Here is a 27,718-nt window from a genome sequence, read left to right on the forward strand (position 1 = left end):
TTAAATCTGTGGTGCAATCCAAATAAGACATTTAGTATTAGACATTTGCTATTTTTGTGGTTTTGGTTTTTTTTGTGTGTGTTTTTTGTTGTTGTGTTGTTTTTTTTTGTGTGTGTGTGTTTATTTTTATTATTATTTTTTTACATACTTTCCTTCCAGGATGCTGTGAAATATCTCACATCTGTCAGTCTCAGCAAAGGGAGATCACTAGATCAATTACCACATAGCTAGCATTCAGGTAAACACATGAAGGAGCGCATTTTTTGAGATTTAAGAATATCAAATTCTGAAACTACCTCTCTCAGGGGACTTCCTTTGTATCAAACTGGTAAGAATATATTTGCAAAGAAAATGCTACATCATGGATCCTGCAGTATTTATTTAGAAGGAACACAGTAGATACAAACAACTACACACATACTTGAGGCATGCCAAACATGACGTACTTAACAATGTGCATTCCTGATGTCTTTAAAGAGCAAAGTTGATGTCTTGAAAAACAAGACTCTTCCATTCAGAGTTCCATCTGCTAAAATATCCCATCATCTCAAAGACACAACTAGCAATTCTTTTTAAATTCTAAGACACTAAGAAAACAGAATTCTCTTCTGAAATCAACCCTAACTGTTCTGTTGACACTTTACCAAAAATCACTGTCATCATGAGAAGCGGGACCAGGCCACACCTTGAGTGCTGTGTTCAGCTTTGGGCCCCTCACTACAAGAAGGACATCGAGGCCCTGGAGCGTGTCCAGAGAAGGGCTACGAAGCTGCTGAAGGGCCTGGGACACAAGTCCTGTGAGGAGCGGCTGAGGGAACTGGGGTTGTTTAGTCTGGGGAAGAGGAGGCTCAGGGGAGACCTCATTGCTCTCTACAACTACCTGGAAGGAAGGTGTGGGGGGCTGGGGGTCGGCCTCTTCTCACAGGGGAACGGCCTCAAGTTGTGCCAGTGGAGGTTTAGGTTGGAAATCAGGAGACATTTCTTCTCAGAAAGGGCAGTCAGGCATTGGAACTGGTTGCCCAGGGAGGTGGTGGTGTCACCGTCCCTGGGGGTGTTCAAGGAGTGGTTGGACACAGTGCTTAGGGACGTGGTTTAGTGGGTGACATTGGTGGTAGGGGGACGGTTGGGCCAGATGATCTTGGAGGTCTTTTCCAACCTTTATGATTCTACAAAGGCAAGTAATGAGCAGCTGGTAAGTCTGCAAGAAACACAAAGTATTTTCCACATAAATATTTTTATAATAGAAAGTGTAAATATAGGCATTACAAACTGTTCCTTGTTACATTTGCTTTTAAGATTTTTCATGTGGCATCACTGTTCACCAAAGATTTATCTATACAGAAAATAGCTTAACTAAAGCTATGCTATCACTCCAGGCCAACAAAGCTAGTAAAAATGTGGATATATACATGCTCACACTCTCTGTAAACCCGGCTGACATTGATTTAGACTGCAAAATCCCATCTTTAGGCAAATAGGAGCAAACTGTGTACTTCAAGCCCAAATAGCTTTGAGAATCCTACTAACCATTAAAATGTAGATTTGCTTTTGTGCATCATTTAGTGCACCTAAAGAAGTTAATAGAAAATATTACATGACAAAATTCAATGTGTACAATGTCTGCAAATGACAAAAAACAGTACTTGCTTTCACTCTTAACAGTTAATGACCTTTGAATCTTTTGTAACACAGCGAGGAAAAAAAACCTGCACAATGTTTGTTGAAATACAGTATTTTGCTGAATGACATTTAGAGAAGCTGGGCTGGGAAAGGGCAAGGATTGCTTCCCTCACTGTCCTATCCTATACCCCCACAGCCAGTCACAGCAGTGAGCACACTAGAAATTTTTTCTCCTCTCCCATTCCTCCAGGCCCAGCAGGTTGAAGCAAGACAGAGGACTGTGCTACCGCAACACAGCATCAGCACCTGGTCACAAATACCGTGTAGATTTGGGATCGTGACATTACTGCAGTATTTTAATAGCACCCATTAATAGGATCCACAAGCAGATGTGGCACACAAAAATAGTTCATTTAAGGTATAACAAAGCCCAATTCTTATTTTTTTAAACAATTAAATATTGTATTGTTAATGAGTTTAGATATTCTGAGAAATGTACTAAGACCATATATGCTCTTTAATCACTATCTTTACTTACTTTCACATTAAAAACCCTTAAGTACAACTGCTCATTTCTGTACTTATTTGATTCAAGTAACCATGTCAACTGTTACAGTGGCTCACAGGGTATGAAAATATTAACTAGGAATTTTACTTTCTCCTTCAAACCAAGCTTGAGTTACAACCATGAACTTTGAAATATCAATTGCTTGAGTCACGCCAAAATAAATCTTCTGTTAGACATGTAGTTTAGTTCTTACTGTTTTATCTAATAATCAACTAATTCAAGGTAGGTCATAGACTCCTAGCCTAATCTTGTTTAGAATCTCAACTTTTCTCTTTTAGGTACTTTCCATGAAAATAAGCTCTTCTTTGTAGGTATTTCTAGAATGTACTGTAACTGTGTGTGACAAATTGCTCTACAATGACAAATGGTATCAAACCCTGTGGAACCAGGTACTACAGAATTTCCACCTTCCAGATGAAACCAATTCCCATTCCAGGATTTTATTTTTATATTTTTTTTTAAGATTTAGAATTCATGTTTTGTACTGAGCATATACAGTGAGGGCATTACTTTTTTTTTTTTTCTCCACTTGGGACTAATATAAGAATCAAATTGATACATTCAGAAATGAAAGGTGGATGAGCACTAATTACCTACACAATTCTTTTATTTTGGCAACATATTTATGCAACATTTTCCTTACAGGCTTTTTTAAAAAAAAAAAGAACAATTGGTCATCCTCATGTTACAAAAATGATTTTCCAAAGTTATTGCAGAAATAAGAAACAAGGTCTGAACAGAGAAAGTAACAAGAAAGATCCTCAAAAAGCATCCAAGAATGGCAGAATCTAAAGGGCTATTGTGTCACACCTTTATCAGCTACATACAACTTTATTATATAACATATCACTGGGGCAAATGCACATTGTAGAATCATGCTTGGGTCTTTTAGCTTACACTGGAACACTTTACATAAACAGAATTTTTTCAAGTAGTTTGCTGGATGGTGTTTTCTTCATCTCTAATGTGACAAAAAATGCGAGCAGACACACAAGGGAAGGGGGTGGAATGATTCTATTAGCATTATCTTGTGTCTGTATTTTGGCAACTGATCAAAGCCCCTAATGAGTTCTGACACCTGTGAGGTGTTGACTCTCAAAGAGGCAAAAACATTACCAATTACCAACCCTCTTGCCAATACCTTTCCCTTTTTGTGTCTTGGTGGGAACCACAGCCTCCCATAGCTGCACGTCCTCACTCCTCAGAACTTTTACCTTCTTACCTGTAACTGGATAACATTCAAAACTTGCCAATCATCATTTTATCATTTCTCATACTGTGAAATCTAGTTACATTTTAAACCCTTGTGAAATAAAATCTACAGTTAACAGAGTAAGTTTGCCCATAACCACATGATCTCCTAAGGCAACCTGCTCTGTTTTCTGATAAATAAATAAATAAATAAAGAGGTCATCATTAGCAAAAATAGATTGGTAGCACAGATCTATTTCAGGTTAAACAATGAATACTTCTGATGCTATCGCGCTTGCCAGACACTGAAATTCATCCTTCGCTTTTCCTTGATGAGATATCAAGAACTCTGAGAAGCTTCCTTCGTAATGTAATTCATGCTTTGCACGAATTGAATGTCAATGAAATTACTCTAAAAAAAATTTGATAACAGAGGTAATTAGAATAAGAAAGCTACATGACCTCTAAGATAAAAAATAGAATACAAGAAATCAATGTAAATAAATACAGTTTGGATCTTATTTAAAGGAGACTGCTGCTAACACTAACAAATTATAACATTAGAAGAGTATTCAGAAGTTGAAAATTGAAATAGAAGAGATCTAGGAAAGACTACAGTACACTGTAGAAAGAGTCACATCTCAAAAATTATAAATATTGAATGAAGGATTCTGTTTTATACAGGAAAATACTGGGGGGGGGGGGGGGGCTGTTACTATCTGAAAAAACAAATAACTAGACTTTTTGCATAAATGTTGGCCTCACAACACACACACAAAAACACACTGTATAAGACGACAGCATACCATCAAATTGCATGGTTCAAGGATTAATAACACAAGTATACTTTAATCTTCATAGTGAAATCAACCCTCATCAGTAACATTTGAGCATCATCACTATCATATTATGTTTCAGTGCCCTAAGTGAAGTGAGAGTTTAACCAATCACCCCCTGGCCAAGTGATCACATCATTCTTGCAACAAAACGACAGCTATCTGTTTCACAAAGGTCAGACTTCATTACCTTCCTCCTTCAGGAGAGAATGCTCCAGGCTTGTGAAGGGGACAGCACTGCCAAGGAAAGCCTGCACAGCTGCTGTCTCTAGTATGCGTGGCCTGCAAAAGAGTACTCCAGGCTTCTGTCCTCTCAGTTCAGAACCCTTCAGCACCACTACAAATCTCACATGCATTACTTAAAAATACCGCTGAAGACAATTGAATATAACCCTGCAGATGTTACGCTGTGGCCTGGACACAGGCCAGACAAATCGTGACTTTATTAAAGCATGCGGATGGTTAAAGCACACAATTGACACAGTGGATGTCTGACCAGTTGCTCAGAAAACTTTCATAAAATGATTTTGAATTAAGGTTTCTATACGGGACATCAGCACACTGAGATCAGCAGCACAGACCTGGTGATCCTCATTCTCATTCTTTTTCAGTGTCTCTAATAGGCCCCAGTGGACTGGAGGCAGAGGGCTGTAAGAACTCAGCAAGTGAAGCTGACTTAATGGGTTCTGTTTTATTTCCGCAATCCTCAAGGCCCTCAAGATAGCAGGTGCAAACTTCGAATAATGAGCTGTAGATGAAATAATAATTGGGCAAGTCCTGTCTTGTAATCGATCTGCAACTACTTTAGCAACAGCTGTGTGTGTATCCAAAATATATCCCGTGGTGCTGTATACTGAGTGAATGGCAGCGAGACAGTCGTCCTCAGAGCACCAGCCAGCCACCAAGTCCTGCCGAAGCTTTTCAAGTAGATCTTTCCGCAGCTGAAAGTGGCCCTGATTTTCCAGCTGGTTGTACAATTGTGTCACCAGTTGTCCATCACCATCAGCGATCAGGTGCAAGTACCGCTCAAGATTGGAGGACTTCAAAATATCTACTGCTGGTGAGAAAGTGGGAACTAACTTTCTTCCCCTCAAATCATAGATACCTGTTTGTATAAAGTCAGTCAAAACGTTGTTTTCATTGGAAGCACAAATGCATTTTCTAATAGGGATTCCCATAATTTTAGCATACAAAGCAGCTAATATGTTGCCAAAGTTCCCTGTAGGAATGCAAACATCTACAGGACTTCCAAAAGCAATAATATCTTGCTGAACGAGATCAAGGTATGCAGAGGCATGATAAACTATCTGCGGAAGCAGTCGTGCCCAGTTTATGGAGTTTGCTGCTGCTAAAGCTGTGCCATATTCCACTGTAAGAAAACCGGTGTAATCAGAATTGGTAAAGATTTGTTTTATAGCTGTCTGGCAAAAATCAAAATCGGATTTGACGCCTATGGACCAGGCGTTTTCCTTCTGACAGCCAATCATCTGTGATTTTTGAATGGGGCTTACTCCATCCTCAGGAAAAAAACTCATGACAGCAATTCTCTGTTTGTCAGTGTCAGGGAGACGACTGAAGCCATCCAGGACAGCACTCCCTGTGTCACCAGAAGTAGCTACCAGAACCAAGTAATTGCAGCTCCTGGGAATGCAGTACGCAAATATGTGCGGCATCATCTGTAAGGCAAAATCTTTAAATGAAGCTGTCGGTCCATGAAATAACTCAAGGAGAAACTGATTGCCTGTCAAATGCCTAACTGGGGCAATTTTAGAACAAGAGAAGTTTTCTCCATAAGCAGTGCCAATAATTTCTCCCAGTTTCGATGCAGGAATATCAGCAGGATGTATGCATCTCTCGAGTACCACCTGGGCTCTTTCAGCATACGTTGCTTCTATTAGGCTTTGCCACTCTTCGGCAGTGAATTTTGGAAGTCCTCTCTCAGGAACAAAGAGCCCTCCATCAGGGGCTAAGCCCTCAATAACAACGTCACTGAAATACTTGTGAGTGTCTTTTTGTGTGCTCCTTCCAGACCTACTAGACCTAGTTGAAATGTAAGTTTCCAGTTCTGAGTTTTGGTATCTCTTCACAGCATCAAGTACCTTTTCTGCCACGACCTCTGCTGCCACATCCCCTCCACAAAGAACGCGGATGTCGTACCACCTTTTGTAGAACTGCTTCCTAAACTGAAGGATGTCCTTGAGAGAAGTGTCAGGCCCCTGGCCCACAATGCGATCCACCTTCATTGACTTCAGCCTGCTCATAATAACCGCTGTGGGCACATCCAGATACACAACTATTCCATTTTTCTTCACATGCTGCATGCCAGCAGCATGCATCGGATTGGACCCAGTAAGGGAAATGACACTTCCAGATGCTGAGAACTTCAACAGGGCTTTTCCTTCCTCCTCTAAAAATTGCTCATTACCAACATCCTGCAGCTTTTCCGACACACTCATATTCCAGGTTGTTTCAAGGACATCATCATCTATATCTATGACAGGGCAATCCAGTTTCTGACCTACTATTCTCCCAACTGTTGTTTTCCCGGCACCTGGAGGTCCCATCAGGATAATATTTTTGTTTCCAACAAGAGAATGGCTTGAGAACCACGACTTCCATATCTGTGCAAACGCTACAGGTCTTGAAAACATCAGTTTTAAACACAAGCCAGAAAGACTGCTTTGGGTTATCAGTCTCAAAGGCTGATACTTTACAACATGAAACATCTTCTGCTGCTGTTTTTTTTTCAAGCCAACTTGACAATCCACTTAATTGCTTCAAAAAGAAAAAAATATCAATTAGTCCTTCAGCAAACATCTACAAAAAAACCCTAAACGATATAAAATCGAGAACAAGAATTAAAACACAAATCCAGTTATGATTTTTTCAGTGCCAGGGCTGTACATAAGATCATTCATCCCCCTCTCCTACATAGCTCCAGCTCACCTCCACTGACAAATTCAACTTCAAACAGTCCATATCCTCAGGTTAAATAAAGATATCCAAACCTAACACTAGAATACTATCTGCAAATAATATCGTTCATAGGAACTCAAAATCAATTAGTTTTTCTTCTAGTAGACTTATTTAGAAGTACACATTCACAAATAACAAAGGTTAATTAAATTACTCTTGTGTAATCAGAATTGTAAATGCTGTCTTTTCCCACCTCCAAGATGTCTTTTACTTCCTTTCTAAAAAAGGAATTAAAAAATTGCAATACCCTCTTAAATACAATGAAAACTCACACACTTGGGCAACAGCAAGGCTGGAAGAGTTGCATCCAGTTCTCTTCTGATGGGATGACAGACCAAGCGATTTGCCAAGAAAGTCTATAATGGAATTGCATCGGGTGTATTTGGTGTAAAGTGGGAGAGAGAAAAAGACAACATCATGAAGACACTCTACTCTCAAAAAAATCACTAGGAAAGCAGCATCCTCAACACAGACTAAGCAAGACACTCTCAATACATTACTTTGTTTGCTTACAGAAATCAATGCCAGTATCAACTGGAGTTGCAGAACATGATACATGTGTGATGTTTAGAGCAAAAGGGTGAAGGACTCAAAATCTCAATAGAAGAGGAGGGCTCGGGGAGAAAATCCACACAAATTTGCACAGAAAATTGCTACCGAGTCATTTTTCAGTGTAGGTAGGCAAACAACTTTGTTATTATTATTTCTTTACTGTTCATGACTAAAATGTTTAAAGAAAAACAACATGGAACATTCTTTTAGGAAATTAATATAATTTTAGATGTAAAATTTTACCTCTTGGGTTATTCATCAATTCTTTAAAAAAAAATGTAACGTAAAAACAGTATTTTTATTTAAGATTGCATTAGTGGATAGCCATTACAATATGCAGGACAGAAATGCTTGACTAAGCTTCAAGTTGCACTTTTTATTCCCTCCTGACACCGTAACACATAACCAAAACTGCAATCAGCAATTTCTAGTAACTACATTTTAAAGACTCAGTCTAGCTGCAAGCACCCCAGCTACTTGCTTCACAATGGTTGGTGGTTTTTTTGTTTGTTTTTTTGTTTATATACCAGCTACTTTGTCCAGAAAAATAATTTTTAATGATGAAGTGTTTTTCTGTGTTAATCAGGACAGACTAAATAGAACAAATGAAGGAAGTCACTATAAACTGCCAAATCTTCCAGCCATTCAGAGCCTTTTCTCTAGATGGTCTCCAGTTCAACAGTGCTTTAGCACAGCAGAGAGCAGAAGCAGGCCTACAGTTGCAGAAGGCAGGTGAGCACCAAATGGGAAACCTACCATCTTCCAAAGACCTACTCAGGGTTAAACTACATCTACAGTTATCAGAGTCCTTGAACCCTGCTGTTCCCTATCACAGTGGGTAATATCAAATGACTCCAGAGACACAGGTCACTGCAACTTCAAAAATGACAGAGGCTCAGGTTTTGTAAGAGAAAACCACAAAAAGTCTCCACTTCCAGATGCTCCTTGCTCTAGATGTTGCTCTACGTTCCTAGATCTTTTATTCTTACCAAACTATTAGCTTATGTTACAAAGTCAAAGCGCTTCTAATCATCTAAATCTTTCCACTCACTTACTTCTGTATAGAGAGATGAGCTTGCAAACAAGTGCCTGAAACGTCATTCGATTCTGTGTTTGCACCCCGTGCTGTGACACAATAAGCATGCTGTAATTCCAAGGTGTACATCAGAGTAAAGCTGAGCACGGAATGTGTAGATGCAGAGGTTTTTGTAATAGTTATTTAAAAGAAAAAAAGCTGTAAAGAGTAGTTGTGACAATCAGCATCATGGTAAAGCCATACTGTAATTACAACGCACTGTAGTAAGTACAAACATACAGAGCTACAGGGCTGGAAAGAGATATTTTAACTTCCAGATGTAAATATGTTCAGGATTCAAAAAGGAGTTAGAGGCAGTATTTTAGTGATATTTTTTTTCTTGAACATAAGAATCACTTCAAACCTTATTTATGAACTACAGGCATACAAATCATGCCAAGCATAGTGACCTGTCTACATGTCTAGTTGCGCTACAGATTCACTTTCAGGTGTAGTCACTCGGTACACACTACACAGCTGCAGGATATAACATCTGGACTGCTTTATCAATCTACAACATAGGGACTTGTTGTAGGGACTAAACACCCAACATTAGAGCTGTAAACAAGAAAGGAAGTAGAAACAGATTTCTCTGGTTACATGCTTGCCATGTTTACATAAACTTACAAGCAGTCTAAGGGATTGTTTGAAATCAGCTCAGTTAATTTGGTGCAGAAATTTGCAGGGAATTTTATTCAACTGCTCAAACAGTTTAACCTACTACAGTTTAATCCAATTTTGTACCCACATGAAGTATACATGCAAACAAGCTCGCAACCATTTTTATGCCAGTGGCAAAGTTTTACTGTAAAAGCAAATCCAATTAGACTTCATGTCTAGGGGAGTTTACCAGCTTACAGCACCAAACCAACCACCTTTAGTTACTGCTACTTCTACCAACAGGTTTTTGTGTTGTTTTATTTTATTTTTTTATTGAAGCAGTGCTTATACCCATACCTCCAATGAAGTTTTGACAATACACCTCAACCCTCCACTTGGACTGCTCAGGGCACCTACATATCACTAGCAGATAACCAAAATTTTAACAGCCACAACTGATGACAGGAATTCAAGTGAAGATTACCCTTAGTTATCGGTACAGACACAAAGTTTGCAGAGACATGAGGTATGGTTAAAATCCAGAGACCAAGGAAGTCAGAGGCGGTTGGCAGCTGTTGAACACCTCAAGGTAGGTCAAAATAAGTAATAATCATGCCTCAAAAATGTTAACACAGAAAAAATTCCCTCTGACTCTTCTCAGAGTTTTTATGTAGAGTAAAAAAATCCTAAAGTAAACCAACTTCAACCTTCCCACAGGCCAAAATCCTAAAAGAAGTAACCTGTGTGCACACTCGTCACCTCATTTCCTCAAGGAAAACCACCCACGGGTGAAGAATCCCACAAGTTACCATGCACAAAAGCCTGGTGACCAGTGCCCCTATCCCTCACAGCCACTGGAGGTGGCAGGCTCACTCACACACACCCCGAGCGGCTGCATCACGGCACAGCGAGGAGGCAGAAAGCGTGTGTTGGGGACAGACCTTAACTGCCACGGGAGCTCCTGCTCCGTGGGGCACAGACACCCACGGGAGGTTTTCAAAACATTATCTGAGGGCACTGCGGCAGCTTTAGGAGTCCTGTTCACCGTCACGAAGGGACCACGCTCGCTTCTGGGCGCTGCGAAGTCTGTAAAAGAGAAAAACAAGACAGGGCAGCCCCTGCAGGTCGCGATTAGGCGCTCACACCACAGCCGCCACCGCCCCCTCCCTCACGAAGCCCCCCCCCGGCCGGGCCAGGCCCCTCACTTACCGCCCCCCCCCCACCCGGGCTCCCCTACACACACCGCGCATGCGCGGCCACCCTGCTCTCCCCTCAGCACCCCGCCTGTCCGCCCTCAGTCCGGGCGCACGCGTGCCGCTGCCAGCTTCACCTCCGCCAAGTGCGCCTGCGCAACCCGCCGAGCGTGCCTGGGAGGGCGGGGGGGAGCGATGGCGTAGCCCCGCCCATTCTATGCGCTGTCACCTAGCAACGCGTTTCCCTGGCAACCGCGGCCGCGACGCTGGGCCACAAGATGGCGGCCCCGGAGAGCATCTATAACCTCCTGCCCCGCCTGCAGGAGCGGCCCGCCAAGCCGCCCAGGTACGTGGGGCAGAGAGCACCGGCGCTGGCAAGGCGCTGTATTGCTGTATTTTGCGGGTAATTTTTAAAAAATAATAATAAATTGAGTTTTTTGCAGGTAACTTTAAAAAAAAATTAAGTTCTTTTTGCAGGTAACTTTAAAAAAATTTGAGTTTTTGAGGAGTTATCGTGCCTCTTGATGAGTCACCGGCTGGCATCTGAGGGTTTCCAGCCCGCTCCGTGAGCTGATGATGATTCAGTTTGGTGCCTTCGGTGCCACCTCGCTCGGTGACAAAGAAGCTGCGAAGCCATCTGTCCCACGCACAGGAATTGCGTGACATCCTTGTTGTTCGCACTTTTAATGATTTTTCAGTGAGCAGCTGAAAAGCTCTTTTTTTTCAGTTTTTTTCTGTGTCACACCTGCATTCTCGTGCGTCAGGTGCGTCTTCCAACATCATTTCTTTCGCTTCCTTCTCACCCCTTACCTTAAAAGCATTAAAAATGCCTTCTGCCCGCCTAGTATTAATCCTCTGAGAGTTTCTGTGAAGTTCATATTTGATGTACATGTCGTATTTTCAGGTTCCTGCTATTTGTATGAAAGAACACTGTTACACGTAGCATTTTCAGTGAAATGTGAACCCAGGCTATAACTCAGTAGCTTTAAAATGAATAGCAATATCTGTGGCATTTGTTAGAACAAAGGCACGAGGTCTGAATGCTTTTCAGGTAAAAGTGTTCAGACTTGCCAGATTTCTAGTTCTGAACCTTTATACACCATACAAAAAATAGATGGTATGCCCTTTTTGATTTCCAGTGTGAATGAAGGATACCTCTGTCAGGCGGAGTCCAGTGAAACAACATTATGGAAGGCAAGCAGCACACCAGGTCCTCTCCTGTCTTAATTCCACTCAGGGATTTAGATACTGCATGACCATAGTCCATTAGGTTCAATATGGGCAAGGGATTCTTTGGGTTGTACACAGTCAGACTAAATCCCCTTCACATCTCATTGATTTACATTTTGTCACCTCACCTCCTGTTTTACTTTGCAATGTGCCAAGTACCCAGCTGGTAACAACAGTGTCAGAACTGGTTAACAGCATGACTTGAACATTTTTTTTTAATGCATACAAAATCTGGGGTCTTTTTAAAAATGAGATCATATATATTTCAATCTCAGCTGGCTGGATACTAGGCATGAAACCAGGGCAAGCATCTACGTTTTTCCCAACTTTGATATACCAAGGGGAGGCCTAAGGAACTCACTGTCTTCTTACAAATATATTGTCTTTTTTCCCCTTACCAAATGCTGAATGGATTAAGATTCTGAAGTCCCCCATAACCACATTTTCTTACTTGCAGCCCTCTCTAGCCATCTGTTATTGCTGCATGACACCATTTCTCTACTGTTTTGGTCATGTGTCAGCAGTCACTGAAAACATGCAACTGCCACAACTCTTTGTCCAGAAAGAATGCCTATAGCCGTCTACAAAAGGCAATGTTAAAAGACAGCTTTAAACTTTATACCAGTATGCAGTAATCTCAATACCTTCTCGTTCACTTTCTGTTTTCAAGACAGTGTGAATACTAATAGGTCAAACTCCTCAAAATAAGTAAGTCATCATAAAGTCATTACCTTTCTCTAATGTGTGGCTACGATACTACTCTTACCAAATGGTGAGGAAAACAGTAGTTTCTGAATGTGGTGGGTTCATGTCTAAAATATAGCTGTTTGCCATGAATTTAACACACACAAAAAAAATCCTCCCATATAATTGTAGGCTATTTCTGCAACTATATATAATCTTATGTACATGATTAATATGACACGTTTCCTAAAGATGAACAAATTTTGAAAGGTACTTGAAGTAGCCTTAACTTCCTGAGTTCTCCTTCTTCAGGAAAGTGTCCATGCAAGCAATGTTTCAGATGGAGGCAAATCACTGCTGATCAGCTAATGATCAGCATTTGCCTTCTTTCACAGCACGTTTGCATACTTTTGATTAAAGTGGAAAGTGCAGTGCCATATGCATCATGACACCAAAACAGTAGTGTGTGCATACGTCTTTTCATGTCTGAGATGCTGTGATTTTCATGTTAGCCTTCTAAGTCAATGCCAAAACCACGACAGATGACAGTAGTTCGGGCTCGTAGTTCAGGTCTGTGCCATTTAAGAAATACAGAGTTTGCTGTGTATCAAATCTCTTCTAATAACATATAACAAATGGTTCAACAGGAGCACTGAGACAGTGATACAGTGGCTAGACGTTAATAAGATAAGGTGATGTTCAAGGACATTCTGTCCAACTCTCAACAATGTTTGAAGTGTTTTCTGAAGCATGAGGTTTTACGTACCTCTAAAATACGCTTCATTCCACAGAATGAAACGTTGAATGTTCTCATTATCAATACAGATCTCATACCTTTTGAAGCCAACTGAGCTTTTTCCTCTGTTATGTTTAATTACTGTTACGCAAGGTCCTACTGCAACTGCAGGTTCTGAAACACGAGATACGTTGGTGTTTGCATCTTCCTCTGACTACAGATTTTCAAATGTAGAAAATCCAACAAAGTAGGCTCATGATTAATATTTTCTTGTAGATGCACAACAGCTACATATTTAGGATGCATTTTTGAACAGAACAAAAAGCCATGTAAACAAATATTTTTTTCAAAATGTAGTTAAAAATCAAAGACCAAAGTGTGTAACATATAACCTAATAAAAATAATGAATTCATGTTTTTGTCAGACTTAGTATGCAATATTCAAAGCAGTGCTGAGCTTCAGAATGTCTGTGTTCAATATTTATGTGATACAGGAACTGTTTCCTAAATTGTGATAATACTGGCCTTGGAGACACAAGAGGAGAACGAAGAAGCAAGCTAGCTTCAGAATCAGAAGTACAACTTCTCAGTGTGGTGCTGAGCGTAGTTTTAGGATGGAGGTTATATGAATGATGATAGCCTTTGTTTGGGAGAGTACAAAACAAAATAGCTCAGTCTTCTGGCATGAACTACTGCAAAAATGTGTATTCTTTGAAGAGGTATTTTTAATAATTTTCTGACCTTTAACTTCTTTATGCCTATTGTTTAACATCAAAGGTATATATCAACATTTAGACCGTCTGTGAAACATGAAACAGAGAAAAGTAAAGCTCAGTGGAAAACTATGGGGCCAGCAAAAGTTGCAGTGCCATCTCCAAAAAACTTTCTGAAGAAACATTCAAAGGAACCCAAGCTACCAGCGAGTAAGTGCATACATTAAATATGTGAAAGGCAATGTATTTTTTATTATATTAGAATTGATAATATTAATATTGAAAATAATATTGTTAGTTATGGAGGATCTGTTTTGTTTCATTTATTTAATTTTAAATGATTTTTGTAAGCTGGGGTTGTTTCCGTTGTTCCATTTATAGCCTCTATGCTACTGAAATTAATTTGCTTTTTCATGAAAATGTTTCTCTTATTTATTGCGTAAAATACTAAAACAAGCAAAAAGGAGATTGTATATGTGATTAGTAAATACAGTGAGCATTTTCTGTCATGGTACAAAGCTGGGTGAAATATACAGAAAAATTATCTCTCTTTTGCCTGCAGCTATTTAAATATGGAAGATATGTTGATGGTATGTTCTATCCTGCTGATGTTTCAATTTACAATTATGTAATTTAGATTTGTATGTCATTCTTTCCTGCAACTGATCATTAATAATAAAGTATATAATATTAACAGGCATATTAAAATAGAACTAATTGTTTCTAGTGCTTGAAGACATGGAGTAGGTATGTGTGTCTGTCTTGATGTTATCACCAACATACAGCTTTTACTCTTCAGTATTCACTGTTGGCTCTTAATCCTGTAGCATTAAATTGGCAGTGTTCAAAGCATAAAACTTTTTTTTTTTTTGAGGGCTGCTTGTTAGAGAAATTTAAAAAATGGAATATTTTATTGCAAAGAACCAGTTTTCCACCATCCTATTTTCAGGCACAAACCATAATACTGGGTATGAGGAGTTGGCAGTTCTTATGTTCAGCTTCATGGCCAACTCTGCAAGGGTGGAATGACCTTCTTAGTACTGCTAGAGTTGTAAGTACATTGCTGTCAGAACTTCTAATTGAATTAGAAAGTTTTAGCTTGAAATTGTTTTTAGCTTGAAAAAAAAAAAAAAAACAGAAGATCTTGAAGTACTATATTGAAAACTGCTGTCTAAGAGACTGTGTGAGTCAGCACCCAAACTTGCGTGGTACTTACAAATGACTTTAGCTCTGAAAATACAGGCTATCACAGCAGGCCTTGGAGGCTTAATGCCTCAGACAATACAGATTATCAGAACCTTAAAGTAAGCTTTGGTCCCTTAGGTCCTGTAGGCATCCTGAGTGGTTTTCAGATTAGGTCTTCACTTTTTCAGGAAAGTTGAACAGCATTCACTGTACCAGAATATAATACCTAATGGCATCTGAGCATTAATGCTTCCAAGCTCAAGAAGTTAAATTACTACACTAGTGTTTTAGATGAGCACAGGAAATCTAACCAGTTCACCGATAACCTGCAGCTGTCCATAAGGTTCTTTTAAGTATTTCTATTGTAAAATTATGTTAACTACTACAAACAGGCTATATTTTGAGATTGAGCACTCTGACCCAATTTTCTCAGAAAAGCAGCTCACAATATTTCTGTTTCAACTTGCTGATTCAGAACTTCATAATAGCAATATGTGCTTGGGTGTTTGCACTTGGAGTCAATGTACTGGAACCTCAAAATGACTATGGCACATCATAGCTTCCATCCAAACTAGTAATTTCATAACTACGATTAGATCCTAAGAGATCTTGAGAAGGAACTGCATCATTAACTCGGAAAGTTCTTATACCTTTGTTGGATGGAGTTTCATACTTAGGTCAGAAAAGTTACATTGCTTAATGACCTCTTTTAAAGCATGAGACTTTTGAACCTAACCAGTTATCTATGTGGGATTATGGTATTTTGCTTATGATATCTGTGCCACCTGGAAAACTGAGTTTGATCCATCTAGTTATAAAGTAGGTAGCAAGGACAGAACTGAAAGATTGATTTTTTTTCCCTAAAGTCTGGGATAATGTCATTCTTCTAGAGTTTGATTATTCAGCAATTCCCTACAAAAAGTATGTTTCCTAATCTTCAGCTGAATCTTGTTTTATTACTGGGCCCTGCCATTCATTTTAAGCAAACTCTGTTGCTGGCTCTAGAAGTAGCAGTGGCTCCCAAACAAGTGTTCTGCAGGTAAGGGTGAGCAGGTGCTCACTGAGATGCTGGTTTCCAAAGTAACATCCTTGGAGAAACACATTTAAGTCTGTGTCCTGCAGTACTAAGTTATGGCAAGCTATCAGGTTGTAAAAACAAACCCCAGAAAACCACTGGTTCTTAGGGCCAGTATCAGGAGCCAGCTGTTGCAGGAACGAGCTCTGTCACATGTGATGTTACAGACTTATTTTCTGTCAAAGAAGAACACGAACTCAGACAACCTGAGTCAAACGATTGTAGCTTCTTCTGAGTTCTCTCTGATAATTACCGTAAGTTAGGGCTATATCTGTTGGGAAATAAGGTGGGCAATGAATTGTCTTTTATCATTCACCTGAAGTGAGACTACTCAGGAGGCTGCTGACCTTCTGTTGGTACATTGAAGAAAAGATTATACTAAAAAGGCAAGGGTTCTTGTGTTCTCTGGAGAAAGGATTACAAGAAGTTGTTTATGAGTGTTATGGAAGAGTGAGAACACGACTACTCCCTAAGGGGAGGTGAGCCAGGAATTAAGGGTGACCACAGCACCGGCTGGGCAATGACCTCACCTACAGCAGCAGGCCCAGCACAGCAGAGGTGTGCAAGCAGAGCGGGGTGGTGATGAAAATGGGCCTTATCGATGGCCTAGGCAAGGTGGAGTAGCAGGCCAGGTCCACCCTCTGATACCACACAGCCCTTCAGGAGTAGGGCTAAGGGCAGGCACGCCTGCAAGGTAGCTAAGCCACGGACTGACAGCCCAGGGCTGAGCTGAAATGGGGCTCCTGGGCCTATGGCTGTGGGCTGGATGCACCAGGTGGGGCTGGTTAGGGTAAACTAGTGCTCTCAGGGTCTTGACAATGAGCATCTCTGGTAAAAGTAGTTTTAATTACATTTTAAATAAGTCTCATACTACTGCAGTTAAGAGGTAATGAGTGGCATAGTCTATGAAAACTCATCTACAGAACAGCATAGTATTTCCTAAGCTATGTAACTTCTATTATTCCCAACAAGCCTACTAGTTTTCATTATAGTATGTTCCCCAACAATCCTTTCAGCATAGATACAGTTGCTTTCTGGTTTTATGTAATTTTGTACATAATTTTTCTCTCTTCAAAAATGTAATAAAATTAAACTGCAAAGCTCTTTAAGGTTATCACTGAGAATGTTTACATGCTTAATTCACAGGAAAAAAAGAACAGGATAGTAAGAAATTGCCTGCATTATCAGTCCCACGGAGGACAGATCACCCAGTTATGGGAATTCAGAGTAAAAAGAATTTTATAAATACAAATGCAGTTGCTGCTATCACAGGATTGCCTAAAAAGCCTCAACCTATTTATGTTGATAGAAGACAAGGAGACAAATATCTGCTTGAAACTTCAGGACTTGTTCCAAAATATATTAAAAAAAAGGTAAGTTTTATTAAATTATAGTGAAAATACTAGTAGCAATGCCTATTTTTAGATTCTTTATTGCATTCTCCTATGAAATGTTTATGTGTTTTTTTAGATGTTTAAATACCACAACTGTTTGTGGTAGACCTTTGAAATTCACCAAGGAGAAATCACTGGCACTAGAGTTGTGACTTGCCTTTGCTCTGTATTCACTTGCTTATGCTCTCAGCAAAAATTTTGCAGAATGATGCCGCTAAAGCAATAACTAATGTGTTGCATTGGGAACCCAGGGAGTAACTAATAGGGACACAAAGAGCTGGACTCAATTTCTTCAACTTCTGCTCACTCAGCAGTCTTTCAGAGACGCTGGCGAAGAGATAGGGCCTATTGGACAAAACGGGGTGAGGATATTATTGACAACATCTTTGCTAACCTCGTTAGAAGGGCTTTTAACTGGAGGTGGTATTAAAAGCTTACAGTTCAATCAAGGAACAGAGGTCAGGGTGATAAGTACATAGGGCAGGGTAGGGGGAGTGAGAAGGTGGGAAGGACAGATCAAACTCTTTGGAAGAGGGTCTGCCTCAAGTGTCAGTACACAGTTGTACACAATCTGCGAGAGCAACAGAAGAAGCTAGAGCTCTGTGTGCAGGTTCAGAGCTAACATCATCGGAACAATGGAGACATGGTGGGAAGCTCTTCTGCCTGGAGTCCTGTGGATGGATGGCTGCACGCTAACTCTTTAAGAAGAAAAGTGCTTGCCCTTTGGCTGCAGGAGTGGTTCAAATTTATGGAACTCTTCTATGGAATTGGGAACAGGCTGGATGAGCTCATGGGTCAGAATCAGAGGAAAGGCCAGTAAGCATCACAAGCATGGTTGTTCCAGACCATCTAGTCAGGTGAGGAACTGGATGGAATCTCTTTAAACAACTTGAGGAAGTCTTCAGATCACAAGCAGACGTTCTCATGGAAGACTTCATCCTCCTTGATATCTGCTGAAAGACCAACACAGTAGGATGAAAGCAATCCAAAGGTTCCTGGAGCGTGTCAGCAACAGGTCCTTAACACAGATGGTGAATGAGCCAACTATTGATCATGCTCTTCTAATTCTGCTACTTGCAAACCAGGAAGAACTGATCAGTGGTGTAATAATCAGTGGTAACCTTGGTTGTAAAGCCGTTAAGTAGTTCAAGATCCTCTGTTCCTCAGGGAGACAGGTGATAGTGTACAGACCCTGTACTTCAGGAGAGCAGACATCAGCTTACTCAGGGAACTAGTAAGCAGGACCCCATGCGAGACAACTCTAAAAAGCAGAAGAGTTGAGAGAACTGGCATGTCTTCAAGGTCAGTCTTCTCCAAGCTCAACAGTCCATTCATGACTGAGTTTTATGCAAAAAAGACAAGATATATCACGTAGCTTATAACAGCAGATGCAAAAACATGAACAGGCAGCCCTTGTGATACCTTTGTTTGGCTAACATAGAGTGCTACCCTACACTAAAAGATTTGTGAATCATTTAGCATTTGGTAGAAACAAGGTAGACTCCAGTACCTTCTGAGAGAGCTAGATAGGCTTCATTTAATAAAGGATAAGGCAAAATAGATGTGTACCCCAAGTGCATCTGGGATATTCAGAAATTTTTCTTCCTCCCAGAGACACAAATCTGCCATATCCATTATGAGATAGTCTGTCATTCCTATCTTGTTAACATTGTTCAGCATCTTCTGTGGCATGCAATGTTTCAGCAAAAAACAGGATACTGGAAGACTTTTCAAAGAAAGTATCCAAGGAATGTGCATTCCAGACAGAAGAACTTGGCACCATGTAAAATGTAAACTAGCTTTCTGTCATTAACAAATTTCAAACTCCTCACTCAAGCATCAGTTTGAATAAATAAATGTTTTGGTTTCTGGATTCTCTTATGAAGTTTTGAAAAAAAAATGAAGGGAATTCTTTATATGTCTTTCTCAGACTACGAAGAGAATTACATTTCATACTTCTAAAAACATGGTGATTTAAAATTGTATTGCTCAGTGGAACAAAATTCCATTTCAAACTGTCTTTGTAAAACTATAGATCACAGGTATGTTTTTGTTTTCTTCTTTAAAGCACATTAAGACACTTCTTCTTGCACTTATAGGATTATGGCATTACACCAAAATATGTGACACGGAGAACTGAAGAAATGAAGAGAGCTCAGAAAGAACATGAGACCCATGTCTTGGAGTATCTCAAGAAAAAAGCCATGAAGCAGTTATCTGATGAAGAAAGGGAAAATCTTCTACAGGTGCATATTTTGACTTAGTATAATTAGTAACATGTACATAAGATTAATGAGGTAATGTAAGTCAATATGAATAATAAAATAAAATTAGATCTTTAAGCAAGGCAAACGAATTACCTACTTTTTCACTAGATGGAGCTATAGAACAGTTGCAAATTGACCTGAAGGGAGCTGATCTATCTATAATTTTAGTCCCGTTTTACAGGTACTTCAATTCTGTTAGATTCATGTCCTCTTTAATTACTTGGAATTTCAGTGAAACTTAAAGAAATGCAGAAAATAACATATATGGATCTGGAGACAGTTCTGACTCTCTACTTGTGAATGATAAAAAATACAAATCATGCTTTTTTCTTTTTTTTTTTCCTGACATATATCATCATTGCTACATTTATTGGCAGTTTCTGTCTTCATCTCATGACCTCACTGGCTAAAACATAAGGCCATGCTTTTAAATGTGGCAAAACCAGCAAACAGAATTAAATTGCAATATATATGTAGAACAATGACTGGAAAATTCTATTTTGTCAAGCTCTTTTGTATACTGTCTTTCAGAAAGTTTTATTGTACAAGTCTTTCTAAAATTAAATAATGCCATAAAAGATACAGAGAAGTAAAAAAGAAGACAAAAAGAGAAAATAAACATTTTAAAATTATATCCAATTTTTAAACTGGAATTTCTCATAACCACTTTTTAGCCAAATTTCCTGTGAAAATTAGGCTTACATTACTGTGGTCTCTGTTTGTCGGTCTGTTCCTTAATGTCTTTGGATCTTGGCAGACATCTGAAGCAAATTAGCAGGTGGATTGACATCTCGAAGATGCTAAATTCCCACAAAAAATCAGCAGAATAACTAGAGACAAAACCCAGTGTCTAACTTACTTGCAAAGATTAACTGGGAGAGAAGTGAGGGTATTGCATTGACCACAGTATAAGGAATATAACAGCAAGGGGGAAGATGAACATACTGTTACAGTGAGGAAGGCATGGGACAATCTGATGGTCCAGCAAGTTGGCTGTGCAGCAAAAATATGTGTGAAAGAAGGCATGTGAGTTCAGCTGCTCACAGATCTGATTTTGTTTGATTAAAATTATGTTCTTTATTATTAAAATACAAGAGTAATCAGAAATCTTGTTTTTTAATTAAAAAAAGGGGGGGGGATTATTTTTGTTAAATCAGTATTTTCTTTTAAATTTTTCAAAAACGTGCTCAGTCATGGGCCAGATGACTTACACAGATATATCTTCAGGAGGAATTAGTGTCCTCAGGGTATGAGACTTCTACCCAGTGCTCAGCTGTAGACACATGGGAAATCCTGTCTTTTAAAATAATTGACATTACTATTGAACACGTGCACTATCTGATTTGAAAGAATATGTGGCAATAGATGTCTGAGAACAAAATCAAGCCTTATGAACCTACAAAAATAAATGGAAGTAATTTGTGCCAACATTTTTGAACTATATATCCATTATGCTTACTTTGGTTGAACTTTCATGAGAATAAAAGAGAATGTTGATAAATGCAGTACATATTTCTCACTGATCCAGGGTGTATTAGAATTCCTTATATAGAGTTAGATCTTCAGTTTGTGGTCTAGCCCAGAGCAGTAGTGGTCAGCATATTACATTGCTGTTGGAAGAGCTGCGAGGGAGATTTTTACAAAGGGAATTTTGAACTGCTTTTGATCTCTTCCCTCTACAGGGATGGAGTAAGTTGTGATGAGTGGATGTTCTAATGTGTTTTAAACCCCACTGTTTTCAATGATTTCCAAACCAGTTTTTACTGATGTAGAGAAAGTAGAATTATTCAAAAAGTTTTGAATGACTTTTCTTTCAAAATATCAGAAATACTGTATTTATTTTCATGACTATATATCTGTAAAGTAAACTTTATGCCTGGTAGACTAGAAGCCTTATATAAGTGCTTTACAGCCTTAGATTAAAAGACAAGTAGCATTACAAGACAGTAAATAAACAGCCTTGCACATTGCTCTTCTTTCATGTGTTGAGACAGAGTTTTTAAATTTATGTAGGTATTTGTATATGAAGATTGTTGGAATAACCTTTATAGGCAACACCAAGTCAATGCCTGGTATGAATATACAAAAAAATATGAATTTCTGTGCAACAAATACACTGCTTCGAATTAGTAAAATATTAGTTCATATTAAAATGTATGTTATGCTTAGGGCATTTGCAGGGAAAGGGCATTTTTCCTCTTAAATCCATTCATACAGTGGACCAAATCAGACAAGTTTTTAGGCACAAGAGTCCTTGAGGTCTAAAACGGAAGCCACAGATTCAAAGCTAGGATTAAGAATAATTCTTGTAAATGGGACTTCAGCAAGGTAATAATCAAGTCTGGGAGAAAAGATGAATAGTGGAGAAGAAGGACCTGAATTTGGAAATCACAGTGTGCCATGAAATCAGTGTATCAGTTGAATCACAGAGGAGAGTTGAAAATGTAGTTCCTGGGAGATTAACTTCAGTTCTTCATTTCTGAAGATATTTTGTGATATCCCTTAAGGAAACAAAACTGAGAGCCAAAAAAATGAAGTTGTTTTGGAAAAGTGTTCTCTCACCGATAACCATATTGTGTTGCTTGCTGATTGCTGTATGAGTTCCTTATAGTAGGTGTGATTATTAAGTTCACGCATACAGTCTTCTTGAGGACATTTGTGCATTGAATAACCTACGCTCAGCTGTGGTATAGGCAATATACAGGATGTGCAGATTTTGGTCATCCTCTTTAGGAGAGAAAGTAAGAGCATGTGTTGCACTAATTGTGAGGATGTAAAGGCAAGTTTTAAATTTTATTGAGTATGTTTCAGATTATTGCTTTTTGTTTGTTTGTTTGAGGCAGGGTTTTAGTCCTGGGCTTTTATATGTGGCAGATACGGTTCACTTTAGTAGTTCTTTGTGTAGCCTCACTCCAGACAGGTGGCAGTTGTTTAAATTTTCGGTGATAGGGTCAGTGACAGCTACATTTTTTTAGTCCAAATTATAAAGAAGTTGCATGTGTATGTTATTGTAGATGTAGATTGGGAAGGGAATGCAATTGTTTAGAATTTCTTCAGAATAGCTCATAACAGTTAAAATACTGTGAGATCAGTTAGGTGCCCGTGGTCTGAAGAAGGTCTCTGTTGCTGGAATAGAAGCTGGTGGTGAGGCAAACTGTGTGAGAATGCCATTGAATTTGGGCTGGATTTCCAAGCACTGGTATTCTTGTGATCTCTTAAGGTCAGTAGCACCATGTGCAATGCAGTGGTATCTGCAGCAGCAAGGTTGCTCTTTCTGAGGGAAGTGGTTTCTGTGGTGAAGTTTGTAAAATAGTTCCTGTTACATTTTGGAGAAAAGTAGTCATTTGAGTGACATGAGTTTTGGGGGAGCTTTTATGAACCCTAGAAGTTCCTCAGTGAGCATACTAGATTTAGATACAATAGAGCATTTAAAGTTGCCTACCTGTCCATTATTGACAGCATAGAAAGTCTCTTACATAGCATAAGGAAGCTTCACTCTTTGTTAACTTTATACTGTTTTTTTCTTGAAGATACACGGGACTGGAAATGAAGTGTAGAGTCTTCCTTGAGTTCCTGGTAGGCTGTGGAGCTGACTGTTAGTCATACTGATATACTTTGTCAGTTTAGAATTTTTGTAGCTCCTCCTTCATTGGCTAGTTTGATGATTACTTGGTTGTTGCCCGCTAAAGACTAATTTTTTCTCTCCAAAGCACAAGGTATTCTGAAGATCATTCCTTATATTATATCAAAAAGAGTCAAAATTATTTCTGTTGCAGCTACCCTGACTTTTAAGCATTTAATTGATTTAGTCCAACTATTTAAGATGATTAAACACTATTCATATATTTATCTATTGTTTTAACATTGCTGTGACACTTAAAGGCAATTAAAAAAAAAACCAAAACCTTGCAATGTGCATATTATTCTTATGCAATGCGCATATTATTCTTAACGAAGTACATTTTTCTCATGTATTTCCTTTTCTTGTGATGGCACTAGGGGCTGAAAAAGAACTGGGAGGAAGTGCATCATGAATTTCAGTGTCTTTCGGTAGAAATAGACACCGTACCCAAGAAGTTGCATAAAGAAAAGCTGGAATCACAGATGAAACAACTGGAGCATGACATAGATGTAATTGAGAAGCACAAAGTTATCTACATTGCAAATGAGTAAGGACTGTTTTTCAGATATTGCCTCTTTTATCTTTCTATACTCCTGTCCTTCCAAGAAAAAAAAAAAAGAAAAAATCACAAAGCTCAAAAGAAATTGAAACTTTCAACTATTCAGAAGAAGGTAATATTCAACTAACATAAGGATGTAGCTTCTTATAAAAATTGTTACATATAGCTAATTCTCATCTGCATAATTCACGGGTTTTTCAAATAAAATGTTTAATATAACTTCAAGTTATATTAAACATGATTTTAATCTATTATTCTTTGTAATTTTTATCAACTACTAAAATGTCTATAAATATCATACAAAAAGCATAAGAAATACTCTTTTGTATGTTTGGAGCACTTCTTTCCCTGCATAGCCAAAACTAAGTGGAATAATTGACTGCTGAAGACAGCTTGGTAAATACAACTTCAGGGTGGGATGGCTTCTGGTCTAGTTATTAAAGAGCTGTTGTGCTTTACTTAAAAGCTTGAGCAATTGTATTTCTAAATGGCTTGGCTTCTACATAACATTTTGTGTATTCATTTTTTGTTACCAAAAACAAATTTTGTAGCAGAAGCTTATAATAATATAGGAACTCATGCAATATGGATACCACATGTAGCTTGGTATGCTGATGTAAAAAAGAACACCATAATACTATATTAAATCTACAACGGAAGTACAAAAATGTGTTCTGATTGCTTTTATATGTGTAAAGTTAGAATGAAAACAATATATTACTATGTGAGTCATGACCTAGGCAGAAATGATATTGACATAGTATACTGCAATTATTTCCATGAAAAGAAAAAATGCTTTTCTTTCCTACTGCTTAACCTTTACTTCAGAACACAGCTTTTTCTGTATTATTTTAATTATTTCCACCAGCAGCTGTTGTGACTTCATAATATCTGACAGCAGCAGAGGATGATGTCAAGAATTTTAAATAAACTATTAAAAGACAAATTTTCATGTGCATTAGTTAATTTCATAAATCTGTCCGGAAAGGACCTTGAAGACTTCACAGTGATTCTAGGTTATATTTCTTGTGCATCTTAAACTTGTCTATGACATACACTAAGAAAGCTTGGGGTGAGCAGGAATGTGTATTTTGTTGTTTCTAACTTATAGTAAAGCAATAATGTCTATTTTTGAAAGGTATAAAATAAGCTGAAAGAAAACTGTGGTTTCAAAAAATATTAAATTTATTTACTGTTTACTCAAAAAAAAATCATACTGTATATTTTAACAAAACCACACTGACTATAATCACTTAATAACATGCCACATTATCTGCTAATGAAGTACAAGATAATTTCTTAAGAAATGCAATATAACCAAACATGGCTGTTTTTTGTGGCTTAAAATAAAAAGGCAGCTTTTGACTTCAAAATAGCATGCATTCCCACTGCCTCAGTCTCATCTTTTTTTAGACCATTTGGCTGAGTTATGCTGAGGATCTGGATTTGGATCTTTCCTTTATCATCAGTACTAACTTTATGAAAATGCAAAGTTGGTGATTGTGTATCCCAAAAGTTAGGACAAGCACTAGGCCACACTTATTTTGATGTGTATTCTATGAAACCTTATATAAACACTAATGATTATGGAAAAATATATTAAAATGAAAACCTTTCAAAGTACACAGGGAAGGATAATATTCTCACCATTTAGCTCTGGTAACATAAATTTACAGAATCCAAAGAATGTAACTCTGTATTTACACATTCAGGAAATGCCAGTAATTGAAGGTGAAATGTTTGTGAGTCAACTAACGTGTGCTTGTCATTGTAACTAAAGAAAAAATATGAATTAACTCAATTAATCTGATAGATTTGTTCCTTCATAAAAGATATTAAATAATAATATAAGCAAGTCTCTGACTATTCTTACAGGGCAGCCTTTCTCCAAGCTCTATCTTCAGAACTGTAGGTCCTTGCTATGGTATTGTGTGGAACTCCCTAGAGGCAGCTCAGGTTGAGACCTGGTGTGCAGACCTGAGAGCGGAACTTTTACTGTGGTATTTATAAACTAAGGGAAATTATAATGTTCTTTAGTTACAAAACATTCTAAACTGTCTTCTTGGTTTAAAAACAAAATAAAACAAAAACCTAGCATATAAAAGCATGTCATCTCAGACATTCCTTAACATTTCAACATTAAAATGCTTCTTGTAACTTTGATTTTATTTACAGTTCAATAGATTTTCTTCAGCAGGATCTTCCAACCTCCCCCAACTTGACTTTATGGCATTTTTATAGTGACACAAGCTGCTGGAGGTTTTTTCTGAGGTTTTCAATATATTCTGAGCACTTGCTGAGAAGGCAAGTTGTGTAACTAAGCAAATGTGTTAAGTATGTAATTCAAACTTACTGCTGCCAATGGTAACCTTTCTACTGAGTGTGACAGTTGGCACATGATTAAAAAAAATTGATGGGAAACTAAAGCAGACCCAAGATAGATCAAATGCTTTCCTACAAACAACTGTACTTAGAATGGATGATTTATTTTTTGTTTTATTTTGTTTTATTTTGTTTTATTTTGTTTTATTTTATTTTATTTTATTTTTTCTACACTTTGACTTTCCAGATCATAATTTCCAGGTGTTTCACCCTCACAGATGGACTGTAGAATTATACCAGTCCTGACTAGAATAGGGTTTAGTCTTCAGAAATTCAATACATTCTTGCAAATATAGAAGTGAAATTTCAGCAGAATTGTTTATTATCAGCTATCAGTAAAACAGAACGAAATCACAGAAGCTGTGGGACTTATACCTTTCTGTAATACAGTTTTAACTTCATTCTGAAAAACCAGCCACCATTATGGGAGTTCTGTTCACAGGCAAAGGTAGCATTACCAGTTGAAACATTCTCTAAATTCACCAGTCAATTATTGACAATTAAATAATGAGAAAGAACATAATCAAAATACTTATGATACTTAATAGTCATTTTTTCAACCTGGTATTTTTAAATAGTCAGTACTATATTGAATAGCCACCATAAAACACACTAAAGAGGGTATCAATTCTCCGTTGGTCAGTAAGAGTTATGGTGCCACAAACTGAAAATATTTCCTGTTGAAAGTTGTGCATGACAAACTGTGCATCTATTTTTTAAATATAGCAACATGAAATTATGATAAATATCTGACTGGCTGTTTTTCAGAATGAAACCATTTATATTCAGGAAGTAAGGAATCAGATACGGCATCATCACAAACACAGGGAGTTCCTGATTGCATGGCTCTGATAGAGCTGCCTCGAGCAAGCATCAGAGCTGGTAGAAGCAGATGGGCTCCATGTGGCTGGACTCAAAGCGCTGTTTTCTCAGGATCTGCATGCACGCCTAGGCGCTATGTCTGAGGGTAGCTCCTCAAAACCTTCCTCGCAGAGGGGTAACCTTATTCCCTTCATGAAATAGTAAGGGTGAATTTCTTTGGGAGAAATAATACGGGAGAAATTCCTCAACAATTTCATTTTCCTCAGTCTCTACATGTTTTATTTTATTTTATTTTTTATTTTTTTTTACAGGAGGGTGCATTCTGGCCTTTTGTATATTTTTGTAAAAAAATTTGGCATCACAAACTGCTGTTGTGATCAGTCTGCCACAAAGCTGAAATCTAGTCCTTTCGCTGCCATATGTTTCAGGGAAAACAAC

The 27,718-nt window shown here is 38.3% G+C and overlaps 2 protein-coding genes and 1 long non-coding RNA gene across 7 annotated transcripts; 1 reads left to right on the forward strand and 2 right to left on the reverse strand.

Moving 5' to 3' along the window:
* Positions 1-319: 319 nt before the first annotated feature.
* On the reverse strand, positions 320-17,733 carry LOC121064853. Its single transcript, XR_005816728.1, has 3 exons — positions 17,723-17,733; positions 766-772; positions 320-703 (listed from the first exon to the last, which is right to left on the reverse strand). It is a non-coding gene; the product is annotated as an uncharacterized LOC121064853 (long non-coding RNA).
* On the reverse strand, positions 2,845-10,649 carry THNSL1 (threonine synthase like 1). 5 transcript variants are annotated; one of them, XR_005816727.1, is made up of 4 exons: positions 10,360-10,484; positions 7,464-7,547; positions 4,331-6,987; positions 2,845-3,791 (listed from the first exon to the last, which is right to left on the reverse strand). XR_005816727.1 is itself a non-coding variant. In XM_040546980.1 (3 exons), exon 3 carries the CDS (start codon positions 6,939-6,941, stop codon positions 4,719-4,721), a length of 2,223 nt encoding a protein of 740 aa, XP_040402914.1. In that variant the 5' UTR covers positions 6,942-6,990; positions 7,464-7,547; positions 10,360-10,649; the 3' UTR covers positions 2,845-4,718. The 5 variants fall into 5 exon arrangements, 4 of the variants coding, with proteins under 4 accessions (XP_040402914.1, XP_040402915.1, XP_040402913.1 ...); XM_040546980.1 differs by having other exon boundaries at positions 2,845-6,990; positions 10,360-10,649; XM_040546981.1 differs by having other exon boundaries at positions 2,845-6,990; positions 7,468-7,547; positions 10,360-10,485.
* On the forward strand, positions 10,603-26,517 carry ENKUR (enkurin, TRPC channel interacting protein). The gene is made up of 6 exons (XM_040546983.1): positions 10,603-10,957; positions 14,039-14,184; positions 17,381-17,607; positions 19,728-19,874; positions 23,895-24,064; positions 25,952-26,517. The coding sequence occupies exons 1-6, from the start codon at positions 10,890-10,892 to the stop codon at positions 25,986-25,988; spliced, it is 795 nt and encodes a 264-aa protein (XP_040402917.1). The 5' UTR covers positions 10,603-10,889; the 3' UTR covers positions 25,989-26,517.
* Positions 26,518-27,718: the final 1,201 nt, after the last annotated feature.

The sequence above is a fragment of the Cygnus olor genome, chromosome 2, assembly GCF_009769625.2.
Source record: "Cygnus olor isolate bCygOlo1 chromosome 2, bCygOlo1.pri.v2, whole genome shotgun sequence".
Taxonomy (NCBI): Eukaryota; Metazoa; Chordata; class Aves; order Anseriformes; family Anatidae; genus Cygnus; species Cygnus olor.